At 39.2% G+C, this 16979-nt stretch overlaps 1 protein-coding gene across 2 annotated transcripts in view; it reads left to right on the forward strand.

Moving 5' to 3' along the window:
• Positions 1 to 2179: 2179 nt before the first annotated feature.
• Positions 2180 to 16979, forward strand: part of LOC137983626 (uncharacterized) — a 110693-nt gene continuing 95893 nt past the window's right edge. For both annotated transcript variants that reach the window (XM_068830775.1, XM_068830774.1), the window contains exons 1-15: positions 2180 to 2589; positions 2695 to 2809; positions 3066 to 3153; positions 4137 to 4331; positions 4898 to 5058; positions 6176 to 6469; positions 7397 to 7696; positions 8873 to 9166; positions 9947 to 10240; positions 10807 to 11103; positions 11689 to 11988; positions 13467 to 13657; positions 14407 to 14495; positions 15529 to 15642; positions 15911 to 15997. In XM_068830775.1, the coding sequence (XP_068686876.1) occupies positions 2484 to 2589; positions 2695 to 2809; positions 3066 to 3153; positions 4137 to 4331; positions 4898 to 5058; positions 6176 to 6469; positions 7397 to 7696; positions 8873 to 9166; positions 9947 to 10240; positions 10807 to 11103; positions 11689 to 11988; positions 13467 to 13657; positions 14407 to 14495; positions 15529 to 15642; positions 15911 to 15997 (2925 nt within the window). In that variant the 5' untranslated portion in view covers positions 2180 to 2483. The remainder of the gene's footprint in view (positions 2590 to 2694; positions 2810 to 3065; positions 3154 to 4136; positions 4332 to 4897; positions 5059 to 6175; positions 6470 to 7396; positions 7697 to 8872; positions 9167 to 9946; positions 10241 to 10806; positions 11104 to 11688; positions 11989 to 13466; positions 13658 to 14406; positions 14496 to 15528; positions 15643 to 15910; positions 15998 to 16979) is intronic.

Consider the following 16979-nt stretch of genomic DNA (forward strand, 5'->3'; position numbering starts at 1 on the left):
GTTCCTTGCTTACACAATTATAAGGGAAGGAAAACCTGAAGCGGTTGCACAGGATTTGAACCTGCTTCTCCACAAGGCAAATGGGGGCGGCCCATTTTGTGACTCGCTTCGTAATAGTGGATATAGGTAAAGGTAGTCACTGCTTACGAGCCAGAAGGCCCATCAGGCCGGCGCTTATTTCCGGGTTTCCGTAGCATAAAGCGACTAGGAGTATTTAATACTCCCCCCCCCCCTTCCTGGATGGGATGCTAGTGCATCGCAGGGTTACCCCTGGCATTACGCCGGTACCCATTTAGAAACCTGAGTGGAGACCGGAGGTACAGTGAGAGCAAATTGTCTTGCCCCGAACCCGGACCTCTCGATCCGGAGTGGAGCGTACTAACCATGAGGCCACCGCGCCTCCCACAATAGTGGATATGCGAGAGCATAATTATATGAAGGACGTATCAAAATGTAAACCGCGGAAAGAAAGAGCACCCCAGGAGCAGGCCTGGCTCAGTTGGTTATTGCGCGGCTTTCGGAGCAAGAGGTCCTCGGCTCGATCCTCGGTGACTTTCCTCTGATTTGTGTAGCTATAGCTTTAATTATTAAAAACTGAACTACAGATATAACATTTTCAGGATTTTCATTTGCTCGCCGCACACGGGCTCGCCGCACAGTTCTTAGTATATACTAAAACAGTGGATAGCGTTGAACGTGCGCGCTGATTGACTTCTTAAACCCCTGATATCCTTTGCTATTCACCTCCGAGCAATTCGCACGGAATTTGCGTCCGAAAATGTTGTATAATCTTTGCAGGAATAAATGATTTAAAATCATCTTTTCTGCTATATTATCTCAATGTTTTAGTACATACTAAAACATCTATTTACCTCGCCGCTTCGTGGGTTGGTAAATATCTACCATTAGTATCAACCAGCTAGTGGACTAATGCAAATCCAGCATTTTAATTGACTAGACTCAGTCGAGTAACGAAAAGCGTGACGCTTTCTTTCGTTTTATTCCCAAATAAATATTTCTTCAACTTGCATTTGCTAACTTTATTTATTCCCTTTTCTGTCCGACTAGTTGGGTGATACTTAAGTAAATAGACCCTTCGCCCTCAAGGGCCCTTAAGGGCGAAGGGTCTAATTAGGGAGCTTTAGCAACGACGACGGGAACGGCAACGAGAACGTCATGTAAAAACATAAATTCACGTTATTGCGATCACTTCGCGACTATTCCAGGCCTTTTAATATGACAAAGGTGTTTCAGTCCCTCAGGAATGAAATCGTTGCGAGCAGCCCTTAATTTAGGGGAGAAAAATGAAAATTTATCTCCAGGTGCTGACGTTCTCCATAACACTTCAAACTTGGTAATTTCACGTTGTTGCTTTGCTGAAGACGGCAAAGAAATGGACAAAAATGAAAAGCGCACGTGCAGGGCGTGCAAAGCTATTGTTTTGGCCCACAAAATATGCAAATTTGTGACGTTCTCGTTGCCGTCGCCGTTGTCGTTGCTAAAGCTCCCTATTGTATCATATCCAGCGCGCCCTACGCAAAGACGACGACGACGGCTACGCGAACGCCACAAAACACGGCAATCATGTAAAACAGTTGTAAAGCGTTTTTTTACTTTTTTTAGCTTAACTGATGATTTTCCGTGGTTAAATAAAGTTTACTTACTTACTTACTTAAAACAATTTAATGAGCAAAAACCTCAGCACGCCTCAGTAACGGAAATAACAGTGACCTTTAGGGACAACATGCTTCAGTGAGGTTTCTGTATAGTTTGGATTCTTTCTGTTTTTATTAATTACTGATGATTTCACAAGAGGCTTCTTATCGTTAAATTCCTGATCCTCGTACTTCCAACGAGAAGCGCAAAGTGAAAAGGGCAGCAATTATTTGATTTGAACTGAGGTACAGCGCAAGGTACTCTTTTGCAACCTGGTACAGAGTTACACCTTAACGCACGGAGGAATCGCTCGAAATACTATTATTCAGTTTCTCTAAATTCCACAATCTCTGCGAAGTACTTATTGCAGTTTTAAACAATAGTGATCACTGAGTTATGAAGAAACTGATGATTTCTTTTCTTTGTAGAAGGAAGTTTGTGACAACAGCTCTTTCGTTACCAAGACAACAGCTTAGATGTGACGTCATGGCATGAAAGCCAACGTGAACAAAATTTTCTAGTGACAAATGCTGCACTCGGTTTATACTTAAATAGAGAAACAAGACGGCACAAAGTCAAGCCATCCAGGATTGATCATTAACCTTTAAATCCCGTATTCTGCAATTACTCTAGCCCATATTTTGCAGACATAAGCGACGTTTTAACGGCGAGAGCAAGGCCGGCTAACCTGTTTTGCTACAAATCGAACATGTCATGAACTTCGTGTAACTGCTGGGTGCAGAAGGAATTTTTGGAGATAACGATTATTTTGGGAACTGTATCTTAGAGGCTCATGCTACTCGCAAGTTGTAGGACAGACGATAAAGATGTTGATTCTTGACAAGTTAATCTTTGATATTTTTCGACGCGGGAAGCTGCGGGTCCACGTCGGTGTTCTAATTGTGTCAGCCCTCATTCTGATCTGCTACAACGGTAAGCAAAGAACCTAATTTCTATAATCGAAGTTTGACACCGGCTTTTGCCATCATTACAACACCGCCTCCGTTTTTAATTATTCGCTTATCCTTTATTTTACAGATGTTGTCCGTGCAGCTTGTGACTGCGGAAGCGAATGTTCATGTAGTAGGAGCAACTGCACTGCTGGGCAATATTTTTCGGAACCTGGATGCGTACAATGCCCTGCTGGACACTTGTATGTAGAGCTTTGCCATTAATATTATAGGAAATAAGATCAGATCGAAAATACATAAAAACAAATCTCACTGAATTCAATTACGTGAAATTGCGTTCAGGCATAGTGGGGAAGCCCTCCATATATCTGTTGTAGATGTGTTGCACTCAGTTGCGGTATTCATTGAGGTCCCCCGTTACATGTATATTGTTTATTTACTCTCGATTAAATCTCTTCATGAATTTAACTTCTAATATTATGCGTTTCTAATCGTCAGCTGTCTGGGAAATGCAACTGCACCCAATCCGTGTCCTGCAGGCACAGAAAATTCCTACCCAGGTGCAACTAACTCTTCTTCCTGTGTGGTAAGGGTTTCATTTACACGCGATTGTATAACTTATATGCAATATATATTCAAGTGGTACGATTAGCCACTGCAAGCTTAAAATGATTGTCAATAACTTAACTGAGTTTTGCAATGTCAGTAAAATTGTCACTGTGATGAGCTTTGTGTTTCCAGTATAAATTTATACGTTTGTATTTAACAATTATTATTACACAGGACGCACTGGATATGAAGTGATAGGTAACGCGCGAAGTTTGTTATAATCATTTTATATCCAGAAAGCTTGAGTAGAATTGTTTTATAAAAAAACTCCAGGATCAACAACTCTTCCATGTTGATTTTATTTGGCACAAAATGGCAAAAATGGTTCAGCTCGCTTTATTGCTGACGCATTCCTTGACCATATTAGGTACAGCGGGTAATTATGAACTGATAGTCTGTGTCCGGCAAGCCAATTAAAATGCTGGAAATCTGATATCCATAGTTCAGTTTTTAATAATAAGTATTATTACCATGTCATTATTCATCTGCTGGCCCAAGTTGTTCGAAGGGTGGATAGCGCTATCCAGTGGATAAATTTATTGAGGATATAGCATTATCCACCTTTTGAACAACTGAGACCTGAATAATATTGCACAGGCAATTCGACTCAGACGTTAATAAATAATTATTGTGCTGATGATTTAACCTGATGTTACAGATCTAAGGCATTGCTAAAGGGCTACATTTCTTTAGACGTAAATATTATCTTTCCAAAATCTTGCAAAGTGGAGATTTTTACTTATTGCTACAACTTAATTACTGGTCGAGTGGACAAGAATGCTGACAAGAGAGAACAAAATAATACCATCGACAGGTAATACTGTGACCAAGGATTTGAAAAATCATGTAATAGGATTTTAGAACATGTGTATTAATTTTATATTCTGATTCTTCAATACTTGTAAAAAAAATTTACTGACACCTTATTTTCTGGTTATGTTTATTCAATCTTCACTGTAGGCCTGTCCATCTGGCTTTAACAGCACTTCAGGGTCCCCATCATGTACTCCAAGTTGTCCTGCTGGTTACGACTGTGTCACATCTCCAGGCAATGTTACATTATGCACTGCTGGAAATTATTCAAATTATGGTGAAGGAATTTGTCGATCATGCCCCAGTGGCAAAGTGTGCCTGGACCCCACACAGCAACCTCAGGTTTCTTCAATTTCTGGTGTTTTTATAAATTATTAGTTTGTAGCTTTAATTTGTCCAAAGCAGGACTGTGTGTGTTTACAGCTGGGAAAAGGCCTGGCTAGTGAGCTAGTGACAAATATAGTCACAACTATAAGGCTTTGCAAGTGTAGCCTTTGTGAATCTCTTGTGGCAGGGCATGTGCACCTTGAATTGGAAAGTCAAAGGCTTGTTTTATCCAGCCGTTTTCAATTGAGTATCATAAAACAAATACCATGGTAATTACTTCAACTTATTGGAGCAGGTACAAACAGCACAATGAACCAATGGAAATTTGTAGCAATTCCATGTAACTTGCTCAAAGCACGGGAAAAATCACTTGTTCAAGTTGCGATTGGTTTTGGTTCGTAATTGGTTAATGAACTGGCACTAGATTTTTAAACCAATCACTAAGCATAGCAATTACAATCACGTAATCACTTTTGACAGTCATTTGAAACCTGCTCTATCCGAAGCAACCAAATTGTTTCTTTCCTTGTGACATAATAGCAACGCATTATTGACAGTTCCTTCTTACTTTCTCGTAACAGTATTGTCCAGGAGGCTACGAACCAGATACTTCACAAACAAAATGTATCCCATGTGAAGCAGGGAAATTCTCATATAATGGAACATCATGTCAAACTTGTGCTTTGGGGAGCTACAGTCTTGAAGGAGATGAAAAATGCACTGTCTGCCCTGCTGGACATCAGTAAGTACCAGTTCTTAAGTAAACAAACCTCTGTCTTTGCCCTTGGATGTCAATCCAGTTAGTATGAATATTAGTAGCATTATGTAATCCCAAGCTACAGATAGAGATTGCAATATAGTCAATGCATAACATGTAAACCATATCATTCTATCAGATTGATGAACTAGAGGTTCACTTCAGTGCATGGTGGCCAGCCAGTTCACTTTCCTTGAATTCGTAGTCACCAGTGTTCTCAATAGAACCCCGTAACCCCCGTAATATCTGTCACAGGTGTCACTAGTAAGTGGTATGGCTGTGAAAGTGCAGAAATTGCTGCTGAAAATACTCAGAATTCAGGCGTCTCTTTTGTTTTTCATGAACAAAACTTTCCCGATCCAGGGCTCATGTTCTGTTCCAATGTTTCTCATGCTATTTGTAAAATTTGGGGTAATTTCCAAGGAAAAGCAGGCTACAAGTTCACGTGCAATAACCGGCAAATTTTGCTGGCCACTGGCTCTTATTGAAAACCCTGCCTTGAAGCAATAGACCCAAATTGGTACTTGTAACTCTGTGTTACGAAAAATAGTATTGCGTGACAAGCGTTACTGTCTCGAAGCTTTGCGAGAGTTCGTAATTTGTTTATATTTAGGTTTGTACGTAAGCGTTTCTAAATCGGTGTGTTTTGTAATCTTTCTATTATTAGATTCATTACTAATTTAGAAAGTTCTAGAAGTTTCTTGTCAGAGTATATAAGTAGACGAGTCCAAGCGGAGTGTTTTTCTAACTAGTTTTTCACAAGCGAAGAGAGTTGGCGTTGGCCGTGTTTATTCAAGTGTGACAGAAGCTGTGTGCATTCAAGTTGGCGGAGGCCGTGTAAGTTTGTCGAGTACGTGTTATTCAGAGTTTTACTTCGTGGAAACTACGTTCATTTTTGGAATAAATCTTCTTGTTGTTGTTCCGACAACCCTGCGTTCAGTTTAGTTGCAAACTACCTTTCCTCAAAACGTTCGAACTCGTAACACTCTGTCATGATAATAATTTATTGTGCAGGCATGGAGAAGCTTGCAATTCATCACAGAGGTTTCTATGACACTGTATGCAGATAAGTGATGATCCTTTATCCCTGTTTTCTTGACAGGTGCTCCAACCAAACTATAAGCCCAGTAAGATGTCTCCAAGGGGAATATGCATCTATTGGCCAAACAAGATGCTTGCCATGTGACAAAGGATTTCATTGCCCAGATGTACCATTAGCAAGCCCTTTGCCTTGTTTTAATGGCACTTACACAGACCAAAAAGGCCAGATAGAATGCAAACTCTGCTCAGCAGGAAATTTCTGCCCCTTTGCTTCAGACGGAGAGCAGCCTTGTGAAAATGGGACGTACAGTAAAAATGGTTCAACTGTCTGCACTGAATGTCCAGGTGGACACAGGTGAGTTATCCCCAGTGATGGCTTTTTCCATTTGCAGTCATTTAGAATTAGAGAGAAGGACCTAAAAAATCTTAAATCAACCCATCCTAGTTGCATTTTATGCAGCAAGCTTTTTGATAACATTGTCAGGGATCCAAACCATAAATTGAAAGCGCTCCTTCCACCAGACTATGACAACTCAGGCTATAACCTAAGACGACTGCACCATTTTAATATGCCGAAGCTTCGTACGAAGAGAACAAGAAAGACTTTTATATATGCGATGTCCAAATAGTCCAGGCTGTAGTTTTATCCCACATATATACATACTTTATAAGTTAACATATTTTAACGTAAATACTTTATATGGAATTTTTAATATTGTCTTAATAATCAGTTTTTGACTTATTATCTAGAATGCATTTGTAATGTTTTAAGTATTGTAAAGCATTTGTAAATAATTGCGTAATTCAGCCTTTGGCTGCGATGCAATTTTTAATAAACTATCCATCTATCTATCTTGAACATTGATTTACTATTGCTTGAAAGAACCTTGAAACCTCATCAAGGTAACTTGGAATATTATTTTAAGTGTTGACCTCATAATAAATTTTGCACTTGAACAATTTAAAGAACACTTGAATTTGAAGAAGTAATAATAATAATAATAATAATAATAATAATAATAATAGTAATAATAATAATAATAATAATAATATTATTATTATTATTATTATTATTTTTCAAGTGGGTAACATGGATTAAGCAAGTGGGTAGTACCCCATAGTGTGCTCAAATTGACTACAACAATTATAGGTCAGGTTGTAAAGAATAGAGTTCACAGTTAATTTTCAAACTACGGGTAATCCTGTTTCTTTGGCCTTACCTCATAGTCATTTGCCATTAGGTGAACATACTTTAAATTGAGCTCTTGAATTTCATATTTAGCTGTGCAGATCCAAGTACTGATCCAGTTAAGTGTGATGTTGGTACTTATGCTCCTGTCGGAAGTCAAGCCTGTCTGGCTTGCCCAACAGCTGCCCAGTGCATAACAGCAGGACTTGCACAATATGTTCCTTGTCTAAATGGGACTTATGCACATACAGATGCTTTCAATCAAACCAGATGTAAGAGCTGCCCAGCAGGTTATAGGTGCCCAGACCCAAGCCAAGCTCCAGAAAATTGTCCTGATGGAACGTACAGTAAAGGGGGAACAGTAGCTTGTACAGAGTGTCCAGCAGGCCATCAGTGAGTTTTGTGTAGTTTAGCGCATTGTTGAACGCTTTTTGTGGGAGATGCTATTGCAGTTATAATAATCACCCATCAGAGGTATTGGAAAATGTTGACTGACATCGATGTAGCCTATTCATTGGTTTAAATATAAACCAACAGCCAATGAAAAGCATTGGCCATTAATCACCCAGAGAGGTCAGCTACTATTTTCCCTAAACGGAAGTATTAATGTGGCTAAATGAAATTCAGGCACAGTGCAAAATTGAGGCATTGCTAGCCAGCAGTGTTGCATGGTAGGGTTTTAGAGGCTTCCCTTGTGTTGGTGCAGGGGCCTACAAATCGTTGCGGATCTATCCTTGTGTGCTTGATTGTTGGATGTGACTCAATTATTGTGCTCCCACTCACCTCGCCCCCTGGTAAGTTTCACTGACTGCCTCGTCAATGTGCCAGGTGCCAGGTGGTGGACTGTGGTAGGGTTCCCATGGCTACCACCTCATTGTGTCTGGACATGTGTGTCCAGCACAACCCTCGCAGGCACCTAATCCAGAGCTCATCTGCTGACAAGTTCAAAGTACTTCCCCTTAAAATGACCTATATGTACTATTGAGATTTTTGTCAAACCTGGCACAATTGATATTCATGCACAGGACATTAAAACAATGCAAGGAAAAGGCATCTCAATTGCATATTCCTCCCTCTTAAACAAAACTAATGTTTCATCACTAGACTATAAGATAGAGGAAGCAGAAAATAAATTAATGTTTATACATCCTGAAGTTGTGATCAGTTAAGTTTTTTTTCTTTTGAGAGATTCATGCCCAGTATTTATATATCATAACCTCACTACTTATCTACATGCGTACAGCTAAATGTTATTTTAACTACAGACAATTTTAATCCTTTGACACCCAAACTGGCCAGACGTAGTATTTTACTCTGTCTAATGCCAGATGATTTTACTCGTCAATGGGGAACCCCTCGGAGTCAATAGGTTAAGGTCTCTAAAAAGCAACAAGAAAAATCTAGTGGTCAAGTACTATACATGGCCAAACTGCAAACATTATGCACATCTTGTTACAGTTTTTTGTAATTGGTGTGAGGTGAATGGCAATTTTCTAAAAAAAATTCAAACAAAGTAAATGTCATGCTTTTGTGGTCTGCATGTCCCAAATCCCTCATTTTTTCACGCAGATGCAGCAACAAGTCCATTGATCCAGTGCCATGTAAAGTTGGAAGTTTTGCTCCAGTGGGGAGCCTCTATTGTCATTCCTGCCCTGTGGGTTCACAGTGTCCATCTTCCAAGCTTCCATACCATCAACCATGCGTAAATGGAACTTTCGCTGATGTGGAAAATGCTACAAGCTGTTCAGAATGTCCATCAGGTTTCAAATGTCCTAATCCAGCAGCAGGGCCTGTTGAATGCGAGAATGGAACATACAGCAAATTGGGAGCAACACAATGTATAGAATGCCCAGCTGGACACAGGTCAGAAAGTTCTGTTTTGATGTCATTTGAAATTGCAGATGGAGAGGGTACTCCAGTTTCCACTCTCCTCAAAAACCAACATTTGATTTGATTTTCATTAATTGTTAATTTCAGTTTAGAGTGTCCCCAATAGTATTAGTGCTCCAGCGCTAAAACGACTAGACACTTAATTAAAGTTCCTTTCCTTTCCTTTCTTAGCTCATTAAAGGGGCCAATTGTCAGGCTTTTTGGTCTTATTACTACACTTTTGCCAGTTGTATAACTAATGAGCTGAGTTTTAACTAAAAAACACTAAAAGTTCCATGATTTATGCATATCTGTGTGGATTAATGAACTTGTGAAACGAGGCATGATAATGGTGCCTTAGTTATTAATAGGGTATTATAGGTTGTTTTCATGTTGTGTCATTGCTGCTATGTTGGTAGGTGGAACTAAAGGCTCTCTCATAAGCTTCTTTTGTTTGTCTCCCAGCATTAAATGGTAAAGGTACACCTTATTTAACGTAGGAAGTTTCTTTACCCTTTAGAGGGTATTCTCGGGTTTAACCGCCTGGTTGAAAGTATTCTGTTGTTGGCTTTTGCTGGGTGAGAAGAACCACAGTATCCGAAGAAAACTCTGGAAGTAGGAAGGAGAACCAACCCAAATTCTGTCCACTTGTGTCATCTACAGATTTTGAACCTAGGTCACATAGGCATTGTGGTTTTGCCTTTGCATCAAGCCCTCTGCAGTTAAACACTACATGAAGGATACTAATTTGGAATGAATTATTCTGATCTACAGCTGTGCAAACAAATCTGCCAATCCATTTCCCTGTTTGCCAGGAAGTTTTGCACCATCCGGAAGTTCTCAGTGTAGCAAGTGTCCTCTTGGTTCACATTGTCCGTCCAATGTGTCATCCATCCATATACCTTGTGCTCCGGGATCCTATGCCAATCAGACATCCTTAACTGAGTGCTTAGCTTGCCCTGCAGGTTATGTTTGCCGAACTCCATCAAAATCTCCTGCATTGTGTGAAAATGGAACTTTCAGTAAAGGAAATGCTGTTAATTGCAGTGTGTGTCCTGCTGGATTCAGGTATATATTGTACAGTCAGTGTGCTATGCAAGATCATTTTGCTTGTATCATCTCTCTCTTTCTAGCTTTATCTGGTCATGTTTTGCAGAGGTGTTTTCATCTTAATGCAATCCCACGCAGTACCTTTGTGAAGGGAAGTTGATAACATTTTACATTTGGATGCTTTATTTAGGTTTCTCTTAGGTAAAGGTAAAGGTACACATTATTTAACGTCAGAAGTTCCTTTACTCTCTAGAGAGTACTCTCCCAGGAAGCCGACGGTGTGCTCATTTTACCCCCCTCTTTCCATGAGTGCTCCGTTTTAAGGGCATTTAAAGCTACTTAGGCTACGCTGAAAGGAAAGAAGTCGAAACAAGGATGTCAGATCCGTGGATTGAACTCAGGACCTTATGCACCAAGGCCGCGCACTAACCGACTGTGCCACCCTTGCTCCTCTTAGAGGGTTGTCAGGCAATACAGTAGGCAATTTGATGTGTGCCTGGGCCTTAACATACAGCTTTTGACAAACTTTGTCTGTCCATGCTAGACTTTTTCAATCACCAAAAATTTTTTTTTTTTTTTTACAGTTGTGAAGATAAAGCAAATCCAGTCAAGTGCCAAAGTGGTACATATGCCAAAGCTGGGAGCCTTCAATGTTATTCTTGCCCCAAGGGAGCTCACTGCCCTACTAATGGCTTGTCGGCATATGTGCTTTGCGCCAATGGCACATATTCTGAGATAGAAGGACAAAGTGATTGCAGATTGTGCGATGCTGGCTTTAGATGTCCAAGCGTTGGAATGGAAGCACCTCAAATTTGTCCAAATGGAACTTACAGCAATGTAACTGGTGCACAAGAGTGCATTTTGTGTCCTGAGGGCCACAGGTGAGGGAGCTCTTGTTGAAATTTTATCAATCCTATTCAAAACTATCAGTTAGTACCAATTATGCAGTATTGCATTTATACACACCGACATTTTGTGCACCAGGATATTAAGAAAGCAAGATCATTCAGGAAATGTTGTTAATCTTTGAACACCGAGAAACATGTTACTTTTTGACTTTCCATGTGGTTAACTTAAGTTACATGTAACTGAATTAACTTAATAATAATTGTATTATCATTTCTGTTTATAGTTCAAAGTATTGAGCTGTTTAATTTCATTGCATTGAGTGTATTTTTATTTTGGATGCAAGGGGGTAAAAGTTGAGCATGTTGCAGCGGCACTTGTGACGATTATTTTCACAATTTGGCAATCATGTGCTGCACTGAGAATTCTTTATGGTAATTGCATTGATCACCATGTAAAATGGATCAATAGAAAAGCACTGCATTTTCAGCACCATCTCAAGGGTTATTGCATCTTGCGACAGCACCATTCAAGCACCTTCCATCTGTAGAGCACATGTTTATGGAATTCATTCTAAGTAATATGTTTCTTTTCCAATCCATAATGATGGAAAATTTCAGTTGCGAAGATAAAGCAAGTTTTCCCATGAAGTGCTTGGCTGGCACTTATGCCACTGCTGGTAGCACCAAATGTCATTTGTGTCCAAAAGGGGCTCACTGCCCAACGCATGGACTTTCAAAATATGTCCTATGTGCCAATGGGACATATTCTGACATGGAAGGACGAAGTGATTGTAAACCATGTAATGCTGGCTTTAGATGTCCAAGTGTTGGAATGAAAGGACCTGAAGTGTGTCCAAATGGAACTTACAGTAATGCTACCGGAGCTCGGGATTGTATTTTATGTCCTGCAGGGCATAGGTGAGATGGCGATAAAAGCAAAACAGAAACTAATTTAGCTAACTACCTATATAAAAGTAACAAAAGGGTATATAGAAGGCTAAGGTAAATGCTAATAATTTCAAATAGCACATCAATGAAATACAAGAAATAAGATCAAACTAACTGATTAGCAATCTATTGGATACGATGATAGAAACTTGACAATGATCACAACAGTGTAGATTGATCAATAAATCCATGTTGAGTACTAACGATTAAAAACTGATTGAAGACTAGATACCATTAAGCAAATATATTAATAAAATGAGACAAGCAAAACTTAAACTTAAAACCAAAACTAAATACTGGAAAAAACTAAATCAAGAAAATAGTAAAACTTACTTTGGTTTGCACATGCGCCAATGCTAGTCTTGACCAAAAGCTCTATAGAGAACTTGACGATGAGCACGTGTAGATAGAACTAAAATCCAGATAGATGAGGAAGTTGACCATACAAAATCTACACTAGAACTGAACCACTGTGGAAAATACTAAAAGTTATGACTAGCAAAACATTCCTGACACAACCTAGAAAACATTATGCATTTCCTATGTGGGTGTTAGGGCGAAGAATTCACAACCATAATAGCAATGACTAAATGTTATCTATGAAGGTGATAATCCTGAAAGAAATACCGAAACACATACTAGCAATAAATAGGGTTAAATGCAATTTAACTTAGTTAACGACCAGGAGCAAGTTGCACAGTTTGTATAATGGTGTGGCATGCGGTTGCATTACGTTGCGTTGCGTGGCGTTTGCGTTAGGGGTTATCAGTATTTTGGGGGTGTGCCTGCAGCGTTTTTTAGTGTGTGAGTGTGTTATTTGCATGTGGTGCTTTTCCGTGGCGTCTTATGGCAGTTCTAGCGGTTCTTTTGCATATTATGTGTGTGCCTTCGCATATCCTCATGGTTTTGCTTGGCTCAGCGTTTGGTGTGTTGGCGCTCGGGTGCTTTCAAGTATTTCCCTGCCCTCCTCTCCCTACTCAGGGTGTCAGGGCCCCTCCTTAATGCAAAAAAGAAACGAGAAAACTTCACGTTTCAAACCAACACTGCCTAATGGGTAATTCAAAGAACAAAGAATCTTTGTAGTTGCTTTGTAATCATCAATTTGTACAATCTTATGGACTCTTGTACACACCTACCTCAGTTTAAGAGTGCGTTCGATTGACCCTATTCCGGAATAAGAATATGTGGAGTCATGATTTAAAACGGTATGTCTCACACTTTTGGAGCAACAAGGACAATAAAGATATGTTTAAAATAGCATTTTAGCCAGACTGAGTGGTTGAAAATTTTAATGTGAATCTCTGTAAAAACGAAGGATTTCTAACTTCTATTCCATGTATTCCTATTCCGGAATACGGTCAATCGAACACGCCCTAAATATTATCATGTTATATTGTTATTGTATATATCATTATTGATATAATTTTGCTCAATTTTTTTTTTGTCAGGTGCCCCATAAAAAGTAATGCTCCTGAACCATGTGGCAAAGGCTTCTTTGCTACAGAAGGAATGACATCTTGTACAGGCTGCCCTGTCGGATTTTTTTGCCCACTTAATACCACTGTGAACCCCCAGCCTTGTACTTCTGGCTTTTATGCCAATGAAACAGAATCTCCCAATTGCACCGAGTGTATTGAGGGTGAGTGAAATTTTTCACCGTCCCATCAATATCATCATTTTGCAATGATACAAAATCAGTAGAAAGTTAGACCCGTGGAGGTTGTTTAGCAATAAACAGTGATTTTTATTTGTGGCATTTCTAAAACCCAAAAATGATACAACACAGGTGAACACCATTGTGCATGGTGAAAACTATTTTACTAGGAAAAAGTAAGGTGAAGTCAGGTCTTCTTTTTAGTTTTACTTGGTAATATACAGTCTGATGTGCACAGCTGAAAAAAAGTTATTTCGGCCAAACTTTATGGTGGAAGCCTAACTAAATTATGCTTGAAGCGTATTGACTTGGAGAAAGTTTGTACAGAAATTTTATTGAAGCAATAACATTTAGCAGTAATTTTGTTCAAAATGATGATGGCGATGATAATGATAATAATAATAATAATAATAATAATAATAATAATAATAAATAAATAAACTTTATTTAAGTGTCAACTGTACTAAACTCTTCGGCACTAATTGAGGGACACTTTCCAAAAAAAACAACTCAGGCTACGTTGGTGGGAGGCGAGTGCTCTCATCGCTGCACTTTCCCTACTCCCCTGGGGAGAAGACCAACGAAGGGTTACTTTAATGATTTTAAAACATTGATTAAAGCAGACACTCAAAGTGTAAGTCTTTCATTCAAGCAAATCCAGAAGGTCAGTCCAACATTTAAGTTTTTTAGCACACTAGCAAATAAATTACTTTTTTTTTTACCCCTGATCATAGGACACAGATGCCCGGATGCTACAAAGTCACCAGAGGCATGTCCTGCCGGTTATTTCAGTAACGTGAAAGGTCAAACCTCCTGTATGCAGGTTAGCATCAGCTGAAGTGTTTCTTCTATGTCTGTTGCTTATTTCATGTTCCTATCAAGAACTTCTTGTGTTTCAGTTTTTTTAAGCTCTGCTATGGACACAGCTATGTTTTCTTTTGTTTTATTACATTGCAACTCAAAATACACAGTTGGGTTAATTCATTTTCAACTCCCCCCCTTCCACCAGGTCAATGTGTCCCAAAGGGACCTAGAATAGAATAGGATAAAGTTTATTTAACTACACCTTCCTAATAATGGGTTTGGTTTTAGGTACAGCAAACTTCTGTACCGCATAAATTAAACTGTGGTCCGAAATCCCAGTATGAACAACACCAGAAGTGGCAATATTGTCGGCCGTATTGTTGAAGATCAATTCAATAGTAGTGGCAGAGGATTTGGTTACGCGGGTGGGCTTTTAAGGTCAATTTGCCGTAGTTTAGGGAAAACTTGGGGAGGCTGGGAGAAGGGAATGTTCAATCTTTATGTATTTCATTTCCATTCACTGCATTGGTTCCATGTTGTACATGTTTCAGTCAAGCTACAACCTTAGGGGCTGATTTATATGGTACGATTTTTGTTGCATGTGATGAGGCTGCTTACCACAGGCCTATGACATGACTTATGATTGTCGCAGCATTTTAAAACATGTTTTAAAATGTTATGACATTTTTTTCTGATGTACACGTTGATCGTTTGTCATGTCATAGGCCTGTCGTAAGCTTGTTGCGACAAAAATCGTACTGTGTAAATCAGCCCTTCAAGTTGAGGTTGACACTACTTTGTGATCAACAATATGGCCAAGGGCCAAAAAGTAAGAGTTAGTCACCAAGCCTCCTGGCAACAGTAGTACCTGGAAGTGATTACCACTCAGTAGCCTTACCTTTCCCATCATACCCTACCCTGTTTTCTTTATTCCTCAAAACAATCATATAGTATTGTTTGTCCCACAAAAATTGCATGGTTGCTCCCTTATCTTGACTCGTATAATTTATGATTTGAAATACTGATAAGAATTTGTACTGTCTCTTATTCAGTGTGCTCCAGGATACTACACAGTTCAAACAGGGCAGACTGCTTGTTTAAAGTGTCCTGCAGGAAGCCGGTGTCCTTTGAAAGACAGTCCACCAGTGAAATGTCTTGATGGGCAGGTAGGGAGAGTTTTTCTGATTTTCCTTCTCTATTTGTACAGGATATTATATGACAGGGTTGAAAAATGGTTTGGTCCTTGAGTAGGGATAAATTAAGGGGCCCCCAGCAACAGCATATAGGTTTCAAATTAACTCCTTTCTTTAAAAAGTTTTTGCCATTTCACAAATCCCAGCTGTTTTACTTTTCAAAAAAGTTACTGGGTGTGAATTTGTTGGTTAATGGCAAAGAAATGAATTGACGCTAAAAATAGTTGTATGGCTCTTGCAGTTTTCCCCTGAGGCTTCAACCGAGTGTCTCACTTGCCCAGCTGGAAAGATCTGCTTTGATCCTGCCCTTGATCCTGTTCCTTGTCCTGTGAGTATGATTGTTTGCCATTTTACTTCTGGCAGTTACCAAACTATGGTCGCGACTAAGTCATTAAGACAGTGTTAAACTAATACATCAACATCTGTTTCCCATTTTGTACACCCCTAGGTTTGTTTGTTAATTAACTGGCATGTTGCTAGGTTAAGTTGGCTGAGTGTTCAACAGTTGCTATGCTTAGTTTTTTATGCTTTCTAATTCTCTAGCATCCAGGTGATACAATTACCATCTTTATCTTGCTCTTAATATTAAAGCTAGAAATGTACTTTAGACGATCATTAAATCTTAAATATTAAACAAACTATACTATTTATTAATGTCACTGTTCCTTGGTATCAATGTAGTTAGCTTTTAACGCATAACGTAAGGCGCAACAGAACGAGACAACAGACGTATTGGCGTTTTTTGAGGGGAACACTGCCTTGCGACTGGTTAGCCTATGCAAAATCTGTGGATGATCTAAAGTGAAACAAAAAACAAAAATGGCATTTGACACAGACAATCATAAAATCTTAAATATTAAACAAACTATACTATGAATTATTACATCTTTTATTCTTATATATTCAACCTGTTGGCTCAGTTGGTTGATTCAGCGGACTAACTGTGCAGGATGTTTTGATTTTTACTCTGGCCAGACCACTCAGGATCTTTAAATATCTGGGAAGAAAGTGCTGCCTTTGTAGTAATATCAGCAAATAATAAATTATTAAACTTTCAAGCCTTCTCGGATAGGGACAAAAAAACCATTGGCCCTGTCTCTCAACTGTTCATGAACTCTGTTGAACTTAAAAGGTCCCATACACTATTTGAAAAGATGAGGACACAGAGTTCTTGGTGTTGTAATCACGTCTGTTATTCTATATGGTGCCATCTTTTACTTCCCTCAGTGATTGTAAACTGCATATTAACAAGCACTTTGGCCAAAGTGCCCCAAACGGAATTGTAAATTAGTCCTGAAATTCCTCAGGCG

This window comes from Montipora foliosa, chromosome 13, assembly GCF_036669935.1.
Source record: "Montipora foliosa isolate CH-2021 chromosome 13, ASM3666993v2, whole genome shotgun sequence".
Taxonomy (NCBI): Eukaryota; Metazoa; Cnidaria; class Anthozoa; order Scleractinia; family Acroporidae; genus Montipora; species Montipora foliosa.